Source organism: Panthera pardus, unplaced genomic scaffold (assembly GCF_024362965.1).
Source record: "Panthera pardus isolate Hobbes unplaced genomic scaffold, ASM2436296v1 HiC_scaffold_11, whole genome shotgun sequence".
Taxonomy (NCBI): Eukaryota; Metazoa; Chordata; class Mammalia; order Carnivora; family Felidae; genus Panthera; species Panthera pardus.
This window is the reverse complement of record NW_026526666.1, coordinates 91,437,202-91,458,092: the sequence shown is the minus strand read 5'-3', so window position 1 is coordinate 91,458,092 and position 20,891 is coordinate 91,437,202. Positions and strand designations below refer to the sequence as shown.

The following is a 20,891-nucleotide window of genomic DNA, read 5'->3' as shown; positions in this document are numbered from 1 at the left end:
CGAGCCCCAAATTGGGCATAGAGATTACTTAAAAATAAAATCTTGGGGAGCCTGGGTGGCTCAGTCGGTTGAGCGTCCGACTTCAGCTCAGGTCACGATCTCGCGGTCCGTGAGTTCGAGCCCCGCGTCAGGCTCTGGGCTGATGGCCCAGAGCCTGGAGCCTGCTTCTGATTCTGTGTCTCCCTCTCTCTCTGCCCCTCCCCCGTTCATGCTCTGTCTCTCTTTGTCTCAAAAATAAATAAATGTTAAAAAATAAAATAATAAAAATAACAAAAATAAAATCTTAAAAAAAAAATTAAATATAAGAGTAACAAGTAACTTTACTCTCTTCTCTATACATTTCTCCACTGTTTGAAATTTTACAATAAAAATATATTAATTTTTACAGTTTGGGGAGGAAAAGGTAGAAGGCACTTTTCCCCTTCTAATGTTGTTTTCAAACTGACAGAGTAATAATTTGTATGGAAAATATGGGTAAAAACTATCTCATCTGGATCTTATCCAGAGAAACAAGTCTATTGTTTCCAATGCCCAGACGATCTGGGCAAATGTAATCCTGTTTTGCTTCCACAATGGAAACTTACCTTATATCATTGTTCAGAAAAAAAGAGAAAGGTGGGGCGCCTGGGTGGCTCAGTCAGTTAAGCATCCGACTGTGGCTCAGGTCATGATCTCACGGTCAGTGAGTTCGAGCCCCACATTGGGGTCTGTGCTGACAGCTCAGAGCCTGGAGCCTGTTTTGGATTCTGTCTCCCTCTCTCTCTGCCCCTCCCCAGCTCACACTCTGTTTTCTGTTTCTCAAAAATGAATACACGTTAAAAAAAATCAAAAAAAAGAGAAGAGAAAATTGGCAGATTTATATATTCTTTATTTTTAATTCCTTCATTACGGGCTCTTAAATTCATTTAAAATCAGCCTCCATTTATATTACTGGAGGGAGGCAATGGCATAAATAATTGATAATAAATATTAGGCTTGGAATGAGTCAGGCTAAAATTTTTCTTTAGATTTATCTTTGTAATTTTATTAATTAAGCTAATACTGAAATTACTTTTCATTCTCTTAACTCTGGTTGGTCTATGGGGAAGTAGAAACAAGTGGCCAGGAATCTACAATGGTGAATCTAGAAATACGCATCTCTCCAGGGATGATTAAAGCTGATAATTATGGGAGATACTTTAATTTGGTTGAGCATACAGCATCAATTTCACCTCTTGAAAAGTTAACAAGTCCTCATCCTGTAAGAACAGAAAAAGGAAGCCATGATGTTAAATGACCCTTCAAGGTCTTGAGAAAGAGAACACAAAGTCAGTTAATTCTCTGATTCAGATTTAGATGATGTCTCTTCAGTTACAGTGTGAGGATGATTTGTTTCAATCTTTTCCTTCATCTCCCAGGGAGAGTCATAAGCACTAGGAAAGAAGGAAAGCCTCAAAAACAAACCCAACCTTAGGAAGTGCCAAAGAATTACTTCAATGTCACCTCTAAAACTGCCCTGTACTACTATACTTTCACAAGTGTCAACTTAATTTTCAAGATTTAATACAATTCAGGGGCTCCTGGGTGGCTCAGTCTGTTAAGCATCCAACTCTTGATTTTGGCTCAGGTCACGATCTCACAGTTCATGACATCAAGCCCCACATCGGGTTCTGCATTGAGTAGAACCTGCCTGGGATTCTCTCTCTGCATTTTCCCTGTGCTCTCTTTCTCTCTCTCAAAATAAATAAACTTTAAAAAAAAAAATTTTTTAATATATTTCAGTTACTTTACCAGTATCACTAAGACTTGGTGGTTCAGGTTACCTCATGTGTCTGGTTAGCAAAGAATCATAACCCTAAAGTGCAAACTAGTCCAGAACACCTTAATGTCTTTGTTGGGTGTCTGAGGATTCTGAAGAAATATCATCCTTTTTCATTACTAAGACCTGTGTCAAAGAAGGTGAAAGACTGTAATGCATGTATGCTAACACCGAGATGCTCTAGACCTGCCTTGTCTAACGGGGTAGCCACTAACCATGGGGTTATTTACACTTAAATTAAATAACATTTAAAATTAAGCTCCTTAGTCACAACAGCCAGATCCAAGTGCCTAAGTGAATACTGCTCAGTACAGACACATTTCCATCACTGAAGAAAGTATTCTTAAGCAGACCTGCCCTAGAATAAGGATTAAATTTCTAATATAAACTAGTTTTCTTATTTCGACTTTCTCATAAAAGTCAAGTACCCCAAAATTCAGGTTTATTAAAGTTGTTGGTCAAGTGAGTTTTTGTTAGTAGTGATTCTTCCATTAATCACTGTTCATCTCCGAAGTCTTGCCCTGGATAAATCTAACCCACTGGTTAGGTGAATTGTAAGAAGAGGTCATAAGCTTACTGGCAGGTTGATCAAGTTTTACTATTGATGCTTGTAGTGCATAAAGTGCTTGCAGTTCCTTCTCCGTATCTGAGTCTAGGTACTTGAGTAAGATCGGCACTCTCTGCTTGATAACAGCAGTGTCCACTCGGAAGGTAGAACAGTCGGCTAGAGGCAATACAAGAACTAAGCGTTACATTTAGGAGTTAACACGTAGCCATTTTGAATTTTCTGAGTTGATAAGGCATGTGACTACAAGGAAAGTAGAAGTAAAGGGGTCCAAGGAAAAGATTTTGAAATCTAAGATATTCTGAAATTACAAATGGGACATTCTTTCTGAAATAATTAAAATACATGGCGGGGGGATGTATTTTGAGTGCTGCACTCCCTAAAAACTGTGCACCCAATTCTTTATCTTTAATCGTAATGAAATAGGGACAGTGATTTTGTGACATTCCAAATTACAAAAGAAACATTAAAAAGGGGATCAAAGGGACAGTGCAAATCTTTTCAGAAGGGTAAAACAACCATTTTACTATTTCTAGGAGGGTGAGGACTAACTGTGACAGTGGAAAACAACACATACAATCTAGGCCTTTTAGGGAAAAGGCACAAGAAAAAGAGGCTGAGGAAAGTGTCCTCAGTGCCAAGAAGCAGAAGGTTTTATTTCCTTTCTAAGTTAGCACTAGGACACAACTGTGTTTTTAAAAGCAGCTTTTATACTTTCCAACAGTGATTTTAAAACACCAAAGTTTTACTGTTCCACTGATACTGGAAATGACTTAAGATGTTTTTATAAAGACTTTCTATTAGCTTGTTATTTACCTCATTGAAGACCTAACATTGTAAAAACATTCATCTGACAGAAAATCTTAAATTATAATTCCGAAGCTATCTTCTAAAATGATGACAGACCTGAAATTCTGAACAAATTTTGAGCTAATGGATTTTTTTCCCACTGCAGTGAAAGAAATGTGAATTTCTATCTGAGGCTAGATAGATGATCTCACTCAATACTGTTAAATACGATATGCAGCTAGAAATACGTAGGGTTTCTACCAATCGTAATCCTAACTACCTATGTAATTAACATTCAGTGACACTGTCTTATCATAAGACATAAAGGTCAACATAAAGCAAAAAACAACTGGTGTTTTCTTTTCTCATATATGTATTTATATAAAAAAGCTTTTCTGTTGCAATTAGTCCTTTGTTGATATTAGGTTAGAATATTCAACCCACTCGTTATAACTCTTGAATGGAAGACGGAGGAGGCTTTGCATACTGGAGGTGAAAGGTAAAGGCAAAGAAAAATACAACAGAGTAGGAAACAGCCCAGGCAGCATGCACCCGTTTCTGTTGAATTGAAGAATACAAGGCATATGGTAGCTGCTCAGATCTGGGCTCTCTACAGGCACAGCAGCTATGCATCCCCCTGCTTGAGAAAGTCGGCCACTGTAGACAGAAAGGGTACTCATGCACAGGGAAAACTTTGAAGACAATATAAACTCAGACCCATGTCATCAACAGTTAACACACTGGGGATTTAGATGTTAAGAGCTGTCTTCAGAGATGTTACTTACCTATAATAGCTGCTTTACAAACAGCTGTCATTAAAGCTCTAAGGAATGTAGGTGAACTCATCTGGCTTTCATCTAAATTAGCCTGAAATCAAAAGTAAATGCAACAGTTAAAGGTACCCTTGCATATCAGAGAAATACATCCCCCTAAACCAGGCTTCATCTGGCACTAGGGGTAGATGGGGTCGTATTCAACCTTCTTGTAAAAATTAATCTTCTGATTCACTGGAAAATACTTGGGCTACTACCAGTTCTGTCCGAAAATGTTCTCAGTAGCAGCATTTAATTTTCAAGGAGCTCACTGCTGCCTATACTTTGCTGATTCAATTATATAGTGCTGTGTACTATGTACATTTGGAACTACAACCATTTAAAAACATTTTTCTTCCTCAATAAATAATCCCTATTAAGATTAATTCTATCAGAACGTATAAATTTGAAAGCATTACACCACACCATAGTGTGTTTTAAAGACTTTTCTGAATAGTGTAATCATTTTTAGATATGCTAACATTGCTTTTTGATCTTAATTTTAATGTGAACTAGAGATCAAACTCAAGCATTGTCTCGAATCCTTCAGGTGGTGAGAAAACTGTTCATCTTTTCTAAGGATGGCAGAAAAAATGTATTTAGAGATAAGTTGAGTAAATGGGCCTCAAATTTGGTTTTTAGTTTATTTCTCTTAAGATCTTCTTAAAAAAGAAAAAAAAAGATCCTATCTTCTTGCTATAAAACACTGTATAAACCGTATGAGTACCAAAAGGAAAACAAACAAAAGGAGACATTTTCTAGGCAGGTATTTCATACATTTTCCAGAGTTTATGTTCCTTATGCCTGTGAAGAATTAATGCTTGTGTCAGCTTCTTTTAATAGCACAGCATACTATTTTCCACTGGAAGGGTCAGCCTTAAAATGACTGGCCAGGAAAAAAAATTAGGGTGTCATTATAAACCTCTGTGTCATAAAGCGAAGAATTTCAAAGATATTGGGAGATCAGTTAAATGTTTGTGAATTGTAAAACTGACACAGATTAACGAGCAGGTCTCTCTTTGTCGAATGCCTAACTTTGAATATCACTTGGTGAGAGCAGAGAGGGGTTAACGAGTCCGATGGCCAGCTCTGCAGGACACCAGCCGCTCTCTGCACGTGGAGGGCTGTGTTACAGGAAGAGGTTTCATTACCAATCTTTTCCAAGAGAACAGAAACATGTGGTGCCACTGCTAACAGCTGAGGATAGGGACAGGATGGGGCAAATGCCACATATAAAAGATTTGATGATTTATGTGTTATATAGTGGGTTACTGGTTTACACCTCTTAAAAAAAAACAACAACTTTATTCAGACTGAAGCCAGACTGGTCTAGGCCCTGACATTACTTTTGCAAAGTCTGAACAATCATTTTTGAAGAACAAGTGAGAGAATAAAAACACACCATTACTTGTTGGCTCAACAGTACTTTATAAACAGGCTGACAGAGCTATTTCAAGTACTGAGTATCATTTGAAATTCCCAAATACTCAGATTTCAAGTAGAGTCTGAAAAAAATTAACAAATTAGCTAAATATAATTAGATAATAAATACGACTTCCAAACCATTTGCCTTTCTTTTGTTATAAAGAAACAAACTGCGGGGCACCTGGGTGGCTCAGTCGGTTAAGCATCTGACTTCAGCTCAAGTCATGATCTCACGGTTTGTGAGTTCGAGCCCCATGATGGGCTCTGTGCTGACAGCCCGGAGCCTGGAGCCTGCTTCGGATTCTGTGTCTCCTCCTCTCTCTGTCCCTCCCCCACTTGTGCTCTGTCTCTCTCTCTCTCTCTCTCAAAAATAAATAAATGTAAAAAAAATTAAAAAAAAAAAAAGAAACAAATTGCATATGTCTTCCACCATATAAAGCTAAATACTGTAATTCTAATATTCAAGAATAGAACAGACCTGAAGAATAATGTCAGAAACACTTCAGATTAAGCAAAGATGTTAACGAAAATGGGCAAGAAGAAGAAAGATGGGTTTGCTAACCAGGTTAGATTAAGGAAAATCAGATTTACATAATACTGGTACCAAACACAGAGTGACAAATCTTTTCACGTATTGTGAGCTCAGCTACTATTGCATTTTTGTTTGCTCCCTCCTTTTTGAAAGTCTTTATTAGTATAATTTACATTCAGTGAAATTTACCCTTTGTCTTCTCTTTAAGGAGAATACTTGTTGGTCTAGAATAGGCAGAATAATGATATAAAAAAGTGAAGCCCAACATAAATGAAGAGGTGGAAATAGTATCATTTTGCAATACATGAAAACATAAAAGACCAAATGGCTGAAATGAGGGTGATCTATGAAAAATCATGGCGAGAGAGAATGTTAAATATGTAAACACTAACTTGATTTCTAAAATTGAAAATAAGGCATGTCAATAACATACCAGAAAGCCAGATGCCGATTCTATGCTAACTTCTGCAACAATGGGTTAAAAGTCTTAGAGAGGAAAGAGATGGTTACACCAAGAGGAATAAATAAGTAAGTACGTGAAAAACAAGAGATGCTAAACCAACCTGCAATCCTTTTCTGATTTGGTTAGTATATGGTAGCTCAGAAAGATATAAGCATACATTCTCTGGACTTCAGCAAGGTATTTGACAAATTATTTAATGATAACTGTCTCCTCATGGGCATGGTGAAAAGGTGAAATAGACAGCAGAATGATGTGAAATAATAAACAGGTTAACGACACCCATGGGATTGGGGGTGGGATCTTGTCCCCAAAAGGATGCTACTTTGTCCCCGGCCCTACCCCATTCACACATTTTGCCCCTAACTTGGATGAGGATAAAGTTGGCATACTAATGAATGCATGGGGGATACAAAGTGAAAAAGATGGCAAGGAAATTTTATGAACAAGTCAGAATCTAAAATGTCCTGACAGACAAAAACTTGTATCTAATTTAAGAAGATGAACATAAGCAGCAATAAATTTTAAAAGCTCCATTCTGGTTCAAAAACCAATGCGGTAAGCTCCAGATGGGAGAGATGACTCAACTGTTAGAATATAAAAGAATGGGTACTATATGACTGAAAGAGCAATCTGAGTTCAGTGTGGTGAGCCTGCCAAAAGCAAAGAGTCCAAAACAAAAAAGGCAACAGCACTGCCTAACTCCGAATGTTGGATCACATCTGGCAATCGTGCTCAATTTGCACATGTCACTTGTGAGAGGGATATTGAAAATCCAGGCTATGTTTGGATAAGGGTAACCAGATGAAGGGGTGGATATTAAGATTTCAAGAAAGGATGAAAGAACCTAGAGAGAGAGACAGGGATATAACAATAAACTATTACAATTAATTAAAAGATTCCCAGCTGGGTGACAGAATAGATTTATCTTATAGGGACATGGAGGAAAACTGATTAAAAAAACCCTTTAAACTAGGGGTGCCTGGTTGGCTCAGTTGGAAGAACATGTGACTCTTGATCTCAGAGCCATTAATTTGAGCCCCATGTTGGGAGTAGAGATTACTTAAAAAAATAATTTAGGGGCGCCTGGGTTGCTCAGTTGCTTAAGTGTCCAACTTTGGCTTAGGTGACGATCTCGCAGTTCGTGTCTGAGCCCTGAGTTGGGCTCTGTGCTAACAGCTCAGAGCCTGGAACCTGCTTTGGATTCTGTCTCCCTCTTTCTCTCTGTCCCTCCCCCACTCATGTTCTTTCTCTCTCTCAAAAAGAAACATTAAAAATTTTTTAAAAAATCTAAAAATAGTAAGAAGAAATCTATAAACACAAACAAAACCCCCAAATTATCAGAAACTTCATTTTTTTCTCAATGTCTGAGAGAGGATAAAGAAACAACCCATTTACAAGGACTACAAAAGAGGTTTTATACAAGAGGGAGGGGACATTAGCCCTCCATGGCTTTCTTTCAACTTGGATTATTTTATGATCCCATGGAAAATGGGTACAAATAAAATATACTTATATAAACAAGAATTACTAAAGGAATGCAGTACCAGATTTAAAAAGAGACATGATCAATAGATTCCACAAAGTAAGGTTCAAAATTTTCAGAAGGAAGCATTAATATGAAGATGAAAGCCAACACAATTCATAATAATTACATATTGTTTACTGATTTTATCTAAAATATTATTTAAAATGCAAGCACATTTAGAAAAAAAATTTATATTTTGAATAGTAAAATGTAGGGTATATCCTGAACTAATGAGATCCAGAAAAATGGCTTCTGTTTTGAATAGTTTTACTTGCCTTCCTAAAGGCTGTAAATCTTGTTAAGAATAAAAAAAGTCTTATAGTTTCAAATACACATAGATGAAAACATAAAACCGAACTCCATTAAAGTTAAATACTCCTATGAAGTGAAAGAGAAGGTATAGGCATACTTGGTTTATTGCGCTTCGCTTTACTGTACTTCAGTGATACTGTACTTTTTATAAAGTGAAGGTTGATGGCAAACCTGTATCAAGAAATTCTAAGGGTGCCATCCATTTTTCCAACAGTAGTCGCTCACTTCGGGTCTCTGTGTCACATTTTGGTAACTCTCACAGTATTTCAAACATTTTTATTATTATTGTATTTGTTACAATGACCTGTCATCACCGATTATGACTCACTGAAAGCTCAGATGATGGTTAGCATTTGTATAGCAATAAAGTACTTTTTAAGGTATTATATACATTTTTAAAAGATATAATGTTATTGCACACTTAGCAGACTACAGTATTGTGTGAACATCACTTTTACATGCACTGGGAAAACAAAACATTCATTTGACTCGCTTTATTGCACTATTCGTTTAATTGTGTTCAGTCTGGAACGGAAGGAACCCTCACTATCTGTGAGATAAGCCTGTATGTGAATTAAAGGGATCCCACAAAAATCTTTCTTGCAGAGCTATCAGGGAAGATGACATAATCTCTATACCTCTACCCAGTCAAAGATCTGTTCATCATTTGCTTTGTCTTCAATAATGAGCTTCTCGAGTCGCTTATATAGCTCTTCAGCAGAGAGTTCTTTTTTTGAAAGTGCTTCAGAGGAACAGGAACTGTCAGACTCTATAAAGTCCAACTTCTGAAACATAAAATGTTATATGTATTAATATAAGTCAGTATTAGTAACACCCTGAGAGGAAAACAAAGTCATGGGCTATATCTTCTATTTTACACGGGATCGAAATGATCAGTAGAAGCCAATTTTTATTTATAGTTCTGAAAGATTATTACTCCACTATCTTTCTTGAATATTTCTCCAACTTTTTATACTGTCTATCTCAGATTCTCTTTAAAAACAACAAATCAACAAAACCCCGAGAATTATCTCTGTGGCTACGACCACCTCCAAATCATTCTGAGCTTCAGTCTTGCTCTCAGCAGTGATATAGCTCTAAGGCAGGGCAGGATTACTAGTTAAATTACAACTTAATTCCTTCTGTAGCCTATGGTTTAGTATCAGCACTGCCACAGAACCACTGTCAAAAATCTAATTTTGGTTATGTCCTTCAAACACCATTGTGATCCAAGTAAGAGAAATGAGACCACATTGTAAAATTCCTGAACACAGTGTATTGTAGGGAGGACAATAAAAATGAAGGGTTTGGGGTGCCTGGGTGGCTCAGTTGGTTAAGCGTCCGACTTCGGCTCAGGTCATGATCTCGCAGCCTGTGAGTTCGAGCCCCGCATCGGGCTCTGTGCTGACAGCTCGGGGCCTGGAACCTGCTTCAGATTCTGTGTCTCCCTCTCTTTCTGGCCCTTCCCCTCTCAAGCTCTGTCTCTTTCTCTCTCTCTCTCAAAAATAAATAAACATTAAAAAAAAAAAAAGATAAAAAATAAAAGGGTTTTATCAGTATTGCATGAAAGATCGTTTTCCCACACAAATCATTCAATTTCAAAGGACTGAATATTCTGGAAGGGAGAATGACTGTAAATACGTAGTTACTTCAATGAACCACATCATCATGGCCTGTGTGAGTCTAACCCAGTGCAGAAACGCCTTCGCCTCAGCCTTCAGAGGACCATCCACACACCGTTAACAGCATGCGGCGGGCAGGCATCGGGGCCCCTGGAAGCACCCTACACACATGCAGAGAGCTCTTCAGCCCTGTGAGGAGCACTGGCTTCACTGTTCCCGTCCTCAGATCCTGGTAGCCCAAGGCTACTCTCACTTTGTTCTTAAATACCTGAGAAGAGTTATTTGACTATTGTCTCACATCCATGACAATGGCCCTGAAAAGCATAAACACAAGTGTACATGCTTTCAAATTCTCCCAGAACACTGGCTCACTCTACCACGTCTGTAAGTCTTAGGCCCCACAAGAAGCAGCTTGATGGAGCACAGATATGTGGACTCTAGACTCAGAGATGGGGGTGAGGTTGGGGGTGAGGGATGGAGGTACAATTCCAACTCAGCCACTTCTACCAGGAGAACCTATCCTGAGGTGGGAAGACCACCACCAACCTCAGTCAATTCCAAGGGCTCAATGACTAAACATGTGCACTGCACTGGGCACCAACAGGGCTCCAGGAACATACGTCTGGTAGGTAGTGGTAGGTCACCCACTAACCTGAAAGGAAAAGCCCCTTCCCAGCAGGGACCACTCACTGTTTCCACTGCAAAACACAGTGCTGCTCACACACCAATCTCAGCTTCTTTTATGATCCTGATGCCAGTGGTACAAAGTATAAGCATCTCAGTTGCTCCCATTGTACTTACACATGGGCAAAAAAAATTCACAGACATGACATACCAAATTTTCCAGGAGGTAATTTAATCCTGAATTGAAAACCATCTGACCACAGGACACATCTAAAGAAAGACAACTCAAAGGGTTATGGGAAGAGCTATCTCTTCATTTAATAGAAAAATAAAAAAAAAAAAAAAAAAAAAAAAAAAAAGAATAAAAAAAGATCTCTAATTGGGGCACCTTGGTGGATCAGTCGGTTAAACGTCCGACTTTGGCTCAGGTCATGATCTCGCAGCCAGTGAGTTCCAGCCTCGCACTGAGCTGAGAGCTCAGAGCCTAGAGCCTGCTTTGGATTCTGTCCTTCTGTCTGTCTCTCTCTGTCTCTGTATCTCCCCCACCTGCATGCGCACTCTCTCTCTCTCTCTCAAAAATAAACATTAAAAAAAAACACATAGAAAAACTCCAATTATGTAACTGCTATTATACAAAAAATCTTCTCAGGGTGCCTGGGTGGCTCAGTTGGTTAAAAGTCCGACTCTTGATTTCGGCTCAGGTCATGATCTCACAGTTGGTGAGATCGAGCCCGGCACGGGGCTCTGCGCAGAGCCTGATTGGGATTCTCAACCTTCAGATGACTAAATTTTTTGACAGTTCTTCTGCAGTAAGAATATTTTAGGTGGTGGTCACACAACATTGTGAATACAGTAAATGCCACTGAATTATACAATTTAAAATGGTTAATTGGAAAAAAAAATAAAATGGCTAACTGGATGTTATAGGAATTTCACCTCAATTTTTAAAAAATAATATTTTATGGGGCGCCTGGGTGGCTCAGTCAGTTAAACATCATCCATCCGACTCTTGATTTCGTCTCAGGTCATGATCTCAGGGTTTGTGAGTTTGAGCCCTGCATCGGGTTCCACACTGACAGCACAGAGCTTACTTGGGACTCACTCTCTCCCTATGTCCCTCACACCCTGCTCATGCTCTCTCTCAAAATAAAGAAATAAAACTTAAAATAATTATAATACTTCACTTGAAAATTTGATGATTTTTTATGCCATTCTGATACATGTACATAAAATTATGATTGTACATATATACTATATATCGAAAAAGAATATGTCAAAATTGTTCAATTTTTAGATGGGTAGTTAAAAAAATAATCAAAATTATTGGTAATTCTCAAGGGTATAAGGCAATGTGATATAAAACTATGCTTTACTTTATGAAGCTTCACTATGCAGAAGCCACAGATTAAAATATTAAAGATTATTAGCACAAGCTTTTCTCTAATACCTTTGAACACTTTGATATATTCCTCCTATACCTTCCCCAGATACACAAAGAAAAAGCTACCTTGAATTGTTAAAAAAATTTTTCATCCTATTATGTCTTTACCATTTATTAGCATTTTATTTTTAAATGTTTATTTATTTTTTAAATATTTATTTATTTATTTTTGATAGACAGAGAAAGCATGAGTGGGAGAGGGGCAGAGAGGGAGACACAGAATCCCAAGCACAGAGCCCCACACAGGGCTTGAACTCACATACCATGAGAACATGACCTGAGCCGAAAACAAGAGTAAGACCTTAACCAACTGAGCCACCCAGGTGCTCCTTGACTTCCATGGTTTCTGATGACAAACTGGCTGTTGGCTCTTACTGAGGATTCTTTGTACATGACAAGTCACTTCTTTCTCGTTGCTGTAAAGATTTTTTTTTTTTTTTGTCTTTGTCTTTCAAAAGTTTTACTGTAAAATATCTCGGAGTAAATCTCATTTGGAGATTTGAGATTATCTTGTTTGGAGTTCACTGAAATTCCTGGATATGTAACTTCTGATCTTTGATCAAATTCGTGAAGTTTTTGGCTATTATATCTTCAAGTATTTTTTCTGCCCCTTCCTCTCTCTTCTCCCTTCTGAGACTCTCTAATGCTCATGTTGTTATGTTTGATGCTGTCCCATAGGTCCCCAGGTGCTGTTCATTATTCTTGATTCCCTTTTCTTTCTGCTCCTCAGACTGAGCAATTTCTTCTTTAAAAGTCTCCTTTATGTGTTTAATGAATTAATTTTCCACTATGTATTATTATAAAGTTTATTTAAGAAAATAAACTATGGGGATTTTATTTTAAAAATGTGGTGATACTCATAATTTCATATAACCATGCTGAAAATTTCATTTCAAAAATTAAAGATGGATTTCCATGGCAGCAACTTAGTGACAAGTCAGTGACTTCTGACCGACTGAGCAATTTCAACTGCTCTATATTCAGGTTTGCTGATTCTTTCTTCTGCCCCATCAAATCTATTGTTGGACCCCTCTAGTGAATTTTTCTTTTCATTTTAGCCATTACAAATTTTTAGTTACAGAATTTCTATTTGGTTCATTTTTATAATTTCTACCTCCTTCTTGAAAGTCCCCATTTGACCATACATCATTCTCCTGATTTCCTTTAGTTCTTTGTCCATGGATTCCATCAGCAATTTGAGCATATAGAAAGCAGTTAATTTAAATTCCTCATCTGGGATGTCCAACGTTTGGGCTTCCTCAGGAATACTTTTTTCTGTCAGTTCTTTTTTCTTGTGAATGAGTCACATTTTCCTGTTTCTTTATATGCTTTCTAATTGTTTTTGTTGACAACTAAACATCTGGAATACTGTAATGTGTAACTCTGGATATCAGATTCTCTCCCTTTGTGAGGGATTGTCAGTGTTGCAGTCATCTGTTTGTTTAGTGAATTTTAGACAAAGACTGCATTCCTTCTTGTGTGTGGTCATTACAGTCTCTCTGATCTGTTATCTCCTCAGACAGCCAGTGACCTGGTAGAAATTTCAGTGAAAGTCTGGATCCCAAGAGAAAAGAGAGGGGTGGGATGGGTGGGACTGCATGCGTGCGTGCGTCTACACACACACACACACACACACACACACACACACACGCACGCAAACACATTCCATTTCTCTGAATTCCTTGACAGACACCATTCAGGAAACCACTTTGGCCTGAGTAGTTAAAACAATGGGCAGGCCCTGCACTAAACCTTCAGTAAATTGCCAAGCAGATTAAAAGGCACAGCACTGGGGCACCTGGGTGGCTCAGTCGGTTGGATGTCCGACTTTGGCTCAGGTCATGATCTCACCACCCGTGAGTTTTGAGCCCTGCGTCGGGCTCTCTGCTGACAGCTCAGAGCCCGGAGCCTGCTTCAGATTCTATGTCTCCTTCTCTCTCTGCCCCTCGCCCCACTCGCACTCTATCTCTCTTTCTCAAAAATAAAAGAAAGACATTAAAAAAAAAAATTGTTTTTTTAAAGGCATGGCACCAATCTTTTGAGGATAAGGTCTTGATTTCTCAACCTGGCACCAGAAAGGGAGTGCCACCATCTCCTCTGCCACAGGTCTAGGTGCTAATAGCTTCTATGCAAAATACCCAAGTTACTGAAATTTGCAAGATCCTTTTTCATCAAGCATTCCTCTGGTGTTGGTACTGCACAGTTGACTCAACTCCACAATTCCAAAATAGCTGATTCTAACACATCTTGCCAGCTCAATGGTTGTTTTGGTGGAGGGAGGAATTCTGGAGCTGCTTATTTCTTCATCCTCTGTACATCCATACGCTGACTTATGAATCTTACATTATATTCCTGTGATAACTGCTACTTGGTTGTGATTAATCTTTTAATATAGTGTTGGATTTAATGTGTGAAAATTTTGTTGAAAAACTTTTCTTTGCATTTATTAGGAATAATTGGCCTATTATAGTTTTTTTTCTTGAAATGTCTTTGGTTTTGCTATTAGAGTAACGCTGGCCTCATAGGCCATGAATTGGCAAGTAATCTCTCCTCTTCAGTTTTCTGGAAGAATTCTTTGCAGAACTGGTATTATTTCTTCTTTAGATGTTTGGTAGAATTCAATAGTAAAAACATCAGGGCCTGGAGTTTTCTTTGTGGCAATGTTTTTAACTACTTCAGTGTATCAGATACTCAAGGTTATTCTCAAGTCAGCTCTAGTGATTTGTACCTCCCAAGAAGTTTGTTCATTTCAATTAAGTTGACGTACTTATTGGCATAAAAATTATTCATAAATCCCTCGTATCCATTATTATGTTTAGAAACATTACAACATCACCTCTCTCATTCTACTGGTAACTGATGTCTTCTTTTTAAATTTTGTTTTCACTGATTAGTCTGGCTAGAGATTTCACAATTTTCTTTTCTCGGAGGACCAGCTTTAGAATTCACTCACTGTTCTCTATTGTTTTTTTGTTTCACTGATTTCTACTCTGATCTTTATTACCTCCTTTTTCTATTTCTTTTCAGTTTCATTTACTCTTCCTTTTTTTAATTTCGTAAGGTCAAAAATGAGATCACTGACCTATGACCTTATTTCTTTTCTAAATTCAGGTGTCCAGTGCTAACAGTTTCATTCCAAGTATTGCTTTTGTGGTATCCCACAAATACTGATATGTTGTGTTTTTCCATTATCAATGAGTCAAATATTTCTTACTGCCTTTTATGATTTCTTTGCGGAGTCATGAGTTATTCAGAAATGTGTTGTTAAGTCTTTAAATATGTGTTGCCCTCATTCTTATTTTTTATTAATTTATTTATCTCTTTTTTGAGTGAAAGTGAGCATGTGTGAGTTGGGGGAGAAGAGAGGAAGGAGGAAGAGAGAGAGAATCTCAAGCAGGCTCCGTCCTCACTACAGAGCCTGACATAGGGCTTGATCTCACAATGGTGAGATCGTGACCTGAGCCAAAATCAAATTGGATACTTAACTGACTGAGCCACCCAGGTGCCACTGTTGCCATCATTCTTAAATGTTAGTTTCACTGGAAAGACTATTCTAAATAAACTGATATTCTCTCAATATTTTGCAATTACTCCACCATTTCGGGCTTTCACTGTTGCTACTGCAAATTCTACTGTTTCTCTATAGGTGACGTACTTCTTTCTAGCTACTTTAAAATCTTTCCTATGTTTTTGATGTTATGCAGTTTCACTGAAATGTAATCACCCTCTGTGGTATACATGTGCTTTCTGTATAGATTCATCTGTTTTATCAGTTCGGAAAAAGTCTCAGCCACAATCTCTTCAAATATTGCCTCTTCTCCATTCCCTCTGTTTTTCCTTCTGGGATTCCAATTAGACATGTTAGACCTTTTCATTTGATCCTTTAAATCTCACAGTATCTCTTAGAAATCTACCTTAGTTTCTTTTCTTCTTCTTTCCAAATTTTCTCAGTCATTTTGACTAGTGTTTGGTTGCTTGCACATTTTTGTGAATTCCTCTTTTTTATACAGTGTTATGTTATATTCTGATTAAGAATTCCATTATTTCATGTCTTTGGGGTCTAAACCTACCATTTCTTGTCTATTACTCTCATTCATGGTTACTTGTTTCGTCACAGACTAAAATGAACTCTTAAGTGTTAACTATATATTTAGATAATGTTAATTAGTAGAAAATGAAGAGACCTAAGTTGAGCATGTTTTCTCCAAAAAGCATTTTTGTTTGCTTCTTTTGGGAGCCAGGGTAATACTGAACTAGGACCATTTCAACCTCTTCCAACATCTCTGGTAGCATTTACAATGGCATTGAAACAAACAAGCCCCTCATGTATGCTTAGTGATAAGAGTTCAGGTTTCATCTATGGCTTTTCTCCTCACTTACTCATTTTTTTCCTTAGAAAATGCCTTTACTTTCTATCAGCTCAGCAATGCAAGATAACTTATGTTTTATCTAGGCTCTTATCTTTTGGCAGAAGCACTCCCCAGTGTATCTGGACGATAACCAAAAGGAAGCTAATGTCCATATTAACTTAACACAGTGTGTCTTTACCCAGCTCAATATACTAATTTTCAGATTGTGATCATTTTTTTTTTTTTTTTAATTTTTTTTAACCTTTATTTATGTTTGAGACAGAGGGAGACAGAGCATGAATGGGGGAGGGTCAGAGAGAGGGAGACACAGAATCTGAAACAGGCTCCAGGCTCTGAGCTGTCAGCACAGAGCCCGACGCAGGGCTCGAACTCACGGACTGCAAGATCACGACCTGAGCCGAAGTTGGACGCCTAACCGACTGAGCCACCCAGGCGCCCCAGATTGTGATCATTTTGAGAGAGTTGTTTCCTTTCTTGGTCACTCTTCCTTGTCTAGTATTTTTATGGCTGCCTCTTTCTGATGCTCCACAATTCCTTATTTAGAACTACATTATATTGACCACGGGCCTTTTGCCTTGTTGTGGGTTTCTGGATCCAGTTACCAAGTGGACAGCCTAGCTACGGTTTTGGCTGCAAGAGTATCGTTTGTCTATCCGTGGAGTTCCCACCTGGCTTCATGAAGTATGTCTGTTCTCCAATTTTCTACCTTGTAAGGGGCATTCTAGTCCCCATTTCCTCACCGAAATAACTTCTAGGTGTCTCTAGTGGCATTTAGACCCAGAGCTCAGAAGACTTGCAGCTTTAGCCCTATTACCCCCGCTTTATTTGTCAATTTCATTTTTTGGTTCATGGAGATATGCAGCTTGTTTTCTCTGTGTGTGGCTAAGTCCTTTAAATTTTATTTTTTTATCTATTATCTAATGAGTGAATAGTTGAGTGGCCCTAAAGCATGGACTTAAAATGACATCTTGACCATAATTCCTATTTTGGTCTAATTTTAATAACTGGACTACTAATGAAATTACCTTCATTTTTTCTATGAACCAGACCAACTACTATTAAACAGAAAGGCATAAGCCTTGTTCTTACTTACCTGCTCCAAGAGAAAATTATGTACATCTTCCCCTTCTGGTAAAAAGTCCTTCCAGGTGAGGTCAGCCTCCCTCCATAAGGCTCCCACTTTCTTATGGCTCTAAAACAGAGATAAGTCCAGTCCATTTACTTTTATATAAAGATAGGATGATGATGAAGAGGAAGAAGAGAGGAGGAGGAGGAGGAGGAGGAGGAGGAGGAGGAGGAGGACGACAGGCATGGGGAGGGGGCGGGGGCGGATTAGGAGAAAAGGCTTGCTTGAAGTCAAGAGTATAGAAATATAAAGACTGAAAAATCAAAACTTTTCCCTTGTTGATATAAAGTTAGTTTCTCAGGATTCCTGGCTCTCACACCAAGATGTCTGAATGTATGTAGTAAATGTAACGGTGAATGGCTGAAGTATAGCTGTTTAAGGTTCAATAATTAATTTTGTCAGATGACTAATCTAGGAAATTGCAAGCTCAGTTTGGGATTTATGAATATAATCACCTAAAACAAGTCCAATTCACAGAGTTTATAAATTCAACAGCGTCTCTTTTCCTAGTGGTATACATATGTATCCACTATTAAAGTCATACATCAAGCCTCACTGGAATCCCTCTTCGCAACAGATCAGGATCACGCTGCCTAACCGGAGAATGAATAAAGAGGTTGCTGCTCCTGAACCAGGAATGAGAAGTATTTCAAGGGCAAGAAGAACAACACTGAGCCCAAGAAACAACAGAGGAGAGCTCTTGTTGGCTGGAAGACTGATGAGAAGGTACAAGTCCACTCCCTGAACAAAGTCACAGTGATGCAGGGAACTCTCAGCCTTCGAGGCCGTGGCTATCAGTTATGAATCATATTACTAATTATTTCATAGAGTAACTTGCCCAAGGCATAGCTGATAACTTGGCAGAGTCAGGATTTAAACTCAGGCTCTCTCACTTCAGAGTTTATGCTCCATGAGAATTTGGTTAGGAAAAGTGAGAATTTGCTTTTTCTGTTTCTACAGATAAAAGTTAGTAAGAATTTAGGTTTTTAATAAGGACTAATGTGAAGTAGATTAGGAAAGGAGGAAGGAATTTTGGATGTACGAATTAGGATTCAATAAAAACTTTAGTAATAACAAGTAATCAACTAGAACTAGAGACCAGGCTACTTAGTAACTACAAATAACTATTACACAGATGAAATACAAAGGGTCTTCTGTACATTCAAGAGACTTTCTATACTAATGCCTATAAAACAATGAAATCTATCATCCCCAATACCTTTGGCTATGGTTTGAATCAGTCAAAAATCACTCCAAAATTTTCATGTATGAGTTCTGTTTTGATGTTATCACTGTAGGTGTTGTTAACACCACTTTCCCAAACCTCTTAGACCTCTAATACGGCATCAATACACTCTTTTGAAACTTCTGGTTTAGACTTGTCTTCCTTTCTAGTGTATACATTTTTTGAAGGCTTAGTTGTCTTTGTACACTGAGATGCTGGCATAGAGTTTTACAGAGAATTGTACAGTATTTATTAAACTAAAATAAGTTTAACTTTAAGACAGCAGTTCACAATCCTATAGAATCTTTTTAAAAATTAATTTATTTTGAGAAAGAGAGAGAGACAGAGTGAGCGCACACACGCACATGTGAGGGGCAGAGAGGGAGGGAGAAAGAGAATCCCAAGTAGGCTCTGTGCAGCCAGTGCAGAGCCTGACGTGGGGCTCGATCTCACAAAGCATTAGATCATGACCCAGGCCAAAATCAAGAGTTGCCCAACCTAACTGAGCCACTGAGGGAAACCACCCCCCACCCTTTTTTAAAAAGTAGGTTCCATGCCCGGTGTGGAGCCCAATGCAGAGCTTGAACTCATGACCCTGAGATCAAGACCTGAGCTGAGATCAGAGTTGGACGCTTAACAGACTAAGCCATCTAGGCACCCCTGTATAACATTTTTAACACCTATTACTAATCAGATAACCTAGCTTGAGATCCAAAATTAATAAAATTAATCATTTTAGGAATCTTACCTTTCTTTGAAAGCAAGGCGTTTTCACTGAAATGTATTCAAGAGTATAAATAATGCAGGCATTTTGTTTCAAGAGAAGATAAAATTACTAGCCACAAATATAACATATCTTGAGATTATTTAGAATTATCCCAAATCCAGTTGAGATTAGATAATTCTTTCCCAAGTTACTAGTAAACAGAAGGAGAAATACACCTCTGTAAGAAACTAGGTTGAAACAGAGGCCTCGCTCTTCTTTTCAAAAAGGAAAAGGAAAACAGAAATACCTGCATAGCGGTACCTAAGCTATTCACAGATAACTCAAGATTACAATCATTGCCTTGCCTAAGACGCTGTTGAGTCTAACACTCAGTTTAATACTCACCATTTGTTTGCATAGAAGGTGCAATATTTCAGAAAGTAAGACCCCAGCTCTTCCAACAGGAAGTAAAGGTTTGCTAAATTCTCTGTAAAAGACAGGAGTAGTGATTAAGTACCTCTGAACCAAACTTCCAGTTCTAAAACACTAGGTGAACAATGTGTGCTGAACCTAAATCATATTGGGCAAGAGAAAGCTTCAGGACATGCTCTTTTTTTTTTTTTTAATTTTTTTTTATTTTTTATTTTTGGGACAGAGAGAGACAGAGCATGAACGGGGGAGGGGCAGAGAGAGAGGGAGACACAGAATCGGAAACAGGCTCCAGGCTCCGAGCCATCAGCCCAGAGCCCGACGCGGGGCTGGAACTCACGGACCGCGAGATCGTGACCTGGCTGAAGTCGGACGCTTAACCGACTGCGCCACCCAGGCGCCCCAGGACATGCTCTAAGTAATGTTCAGCAGAAGTAGTTCAGACTTCAAGTTCACTCTATGCTTCATGGAGAAGCCAGAAAGGGACTTTAGAATTCCCGGGTTTTGCCTTTTTCTTTAACTGCCTCAGTGATAGAAGCAATGCAATGATCAGTCTCATTTAATAATCTATTTACATATACACCACTTCAAGCCTAAATGAGAGAAGCACCTTAGGTAACTGGGAGATGTGAAACTTAGTTATGAAATCTTTTTAAGAAAGGAAGTTTTTCTTTACAATATAGATGAAACAGAAAGGGACCATTTGTTTTCAGAGTCTAAACCAGTATATCCCACACTGTGTTCCACAGGATATGAATAATTGTTCCTCAAGAAAAGAATTCTACAATTGAGAGAATGCTGCATTAAACAAAGCTAAATAGGTTTTATTAAATTTATTATTTATTTTTTTAAGTAAGCTCTACAGCCAACGTGGGGCTTGAACTCACAACTGTGAGATGAAGAGTTGCATACTCTACTGACTGAGCCAGCCAAGCACCCAAATCTTGTTTTTATTGTTTGGTTTCACTATAGAATTCTCATAATCTTTAATGTGCTGTAATATACTTTGTGAACCTCAAACAAAAGAGACATAATAGTACACAGAGTAGGACTATATGAACAATTTTTGGGGAAATAGTAACGTTCTAAAGAAGAGTTTAGGAAAAACTAGTCTATACAAAGTAGAA

General features: G+C 38.1%; 1 protein-coding gene across 38 annotated transcripts in view; it reads right to left on the bottom strand.

The window, feature by feature from the left end:
* EIF4G3 (eukaryotic translation initiation factor 4 gamma 3) overlaps positions 1–20,891 on the bottom strand; it is a 314,444-nt gene that overhangs the window by 1,453 nt on the left and 292,100 nt on the right. For all 38 annotated transcript variants that reach the window (XM_053898880.1, XM_053898871.1, XM_053898863.1 and 35 more), the window contains 5 exons: positions 19,741–19,822; positions 17,372–17,470; positions 8,860–9,006; positions 3,938–4,019; positions 2,376–2,522 (listed from right to left, as the gene is read on the bottom strand). In XM_053898880.1, the coding sequence (XP_053754855.1) occupies positions 2,376–2,522; positions 3,938–4,019; positions 8,860–9,006; positions 17,372–17,470; positions 19,741–19,822 (557 nt within the window). The remainder of the gene's footprint in view (positions 1–2,375; positions 2,523–3,937; positions 4,020–8,859; positions 9,007–17,371; positions 17,471–19,740; positions 19,823–20,891) is intronic.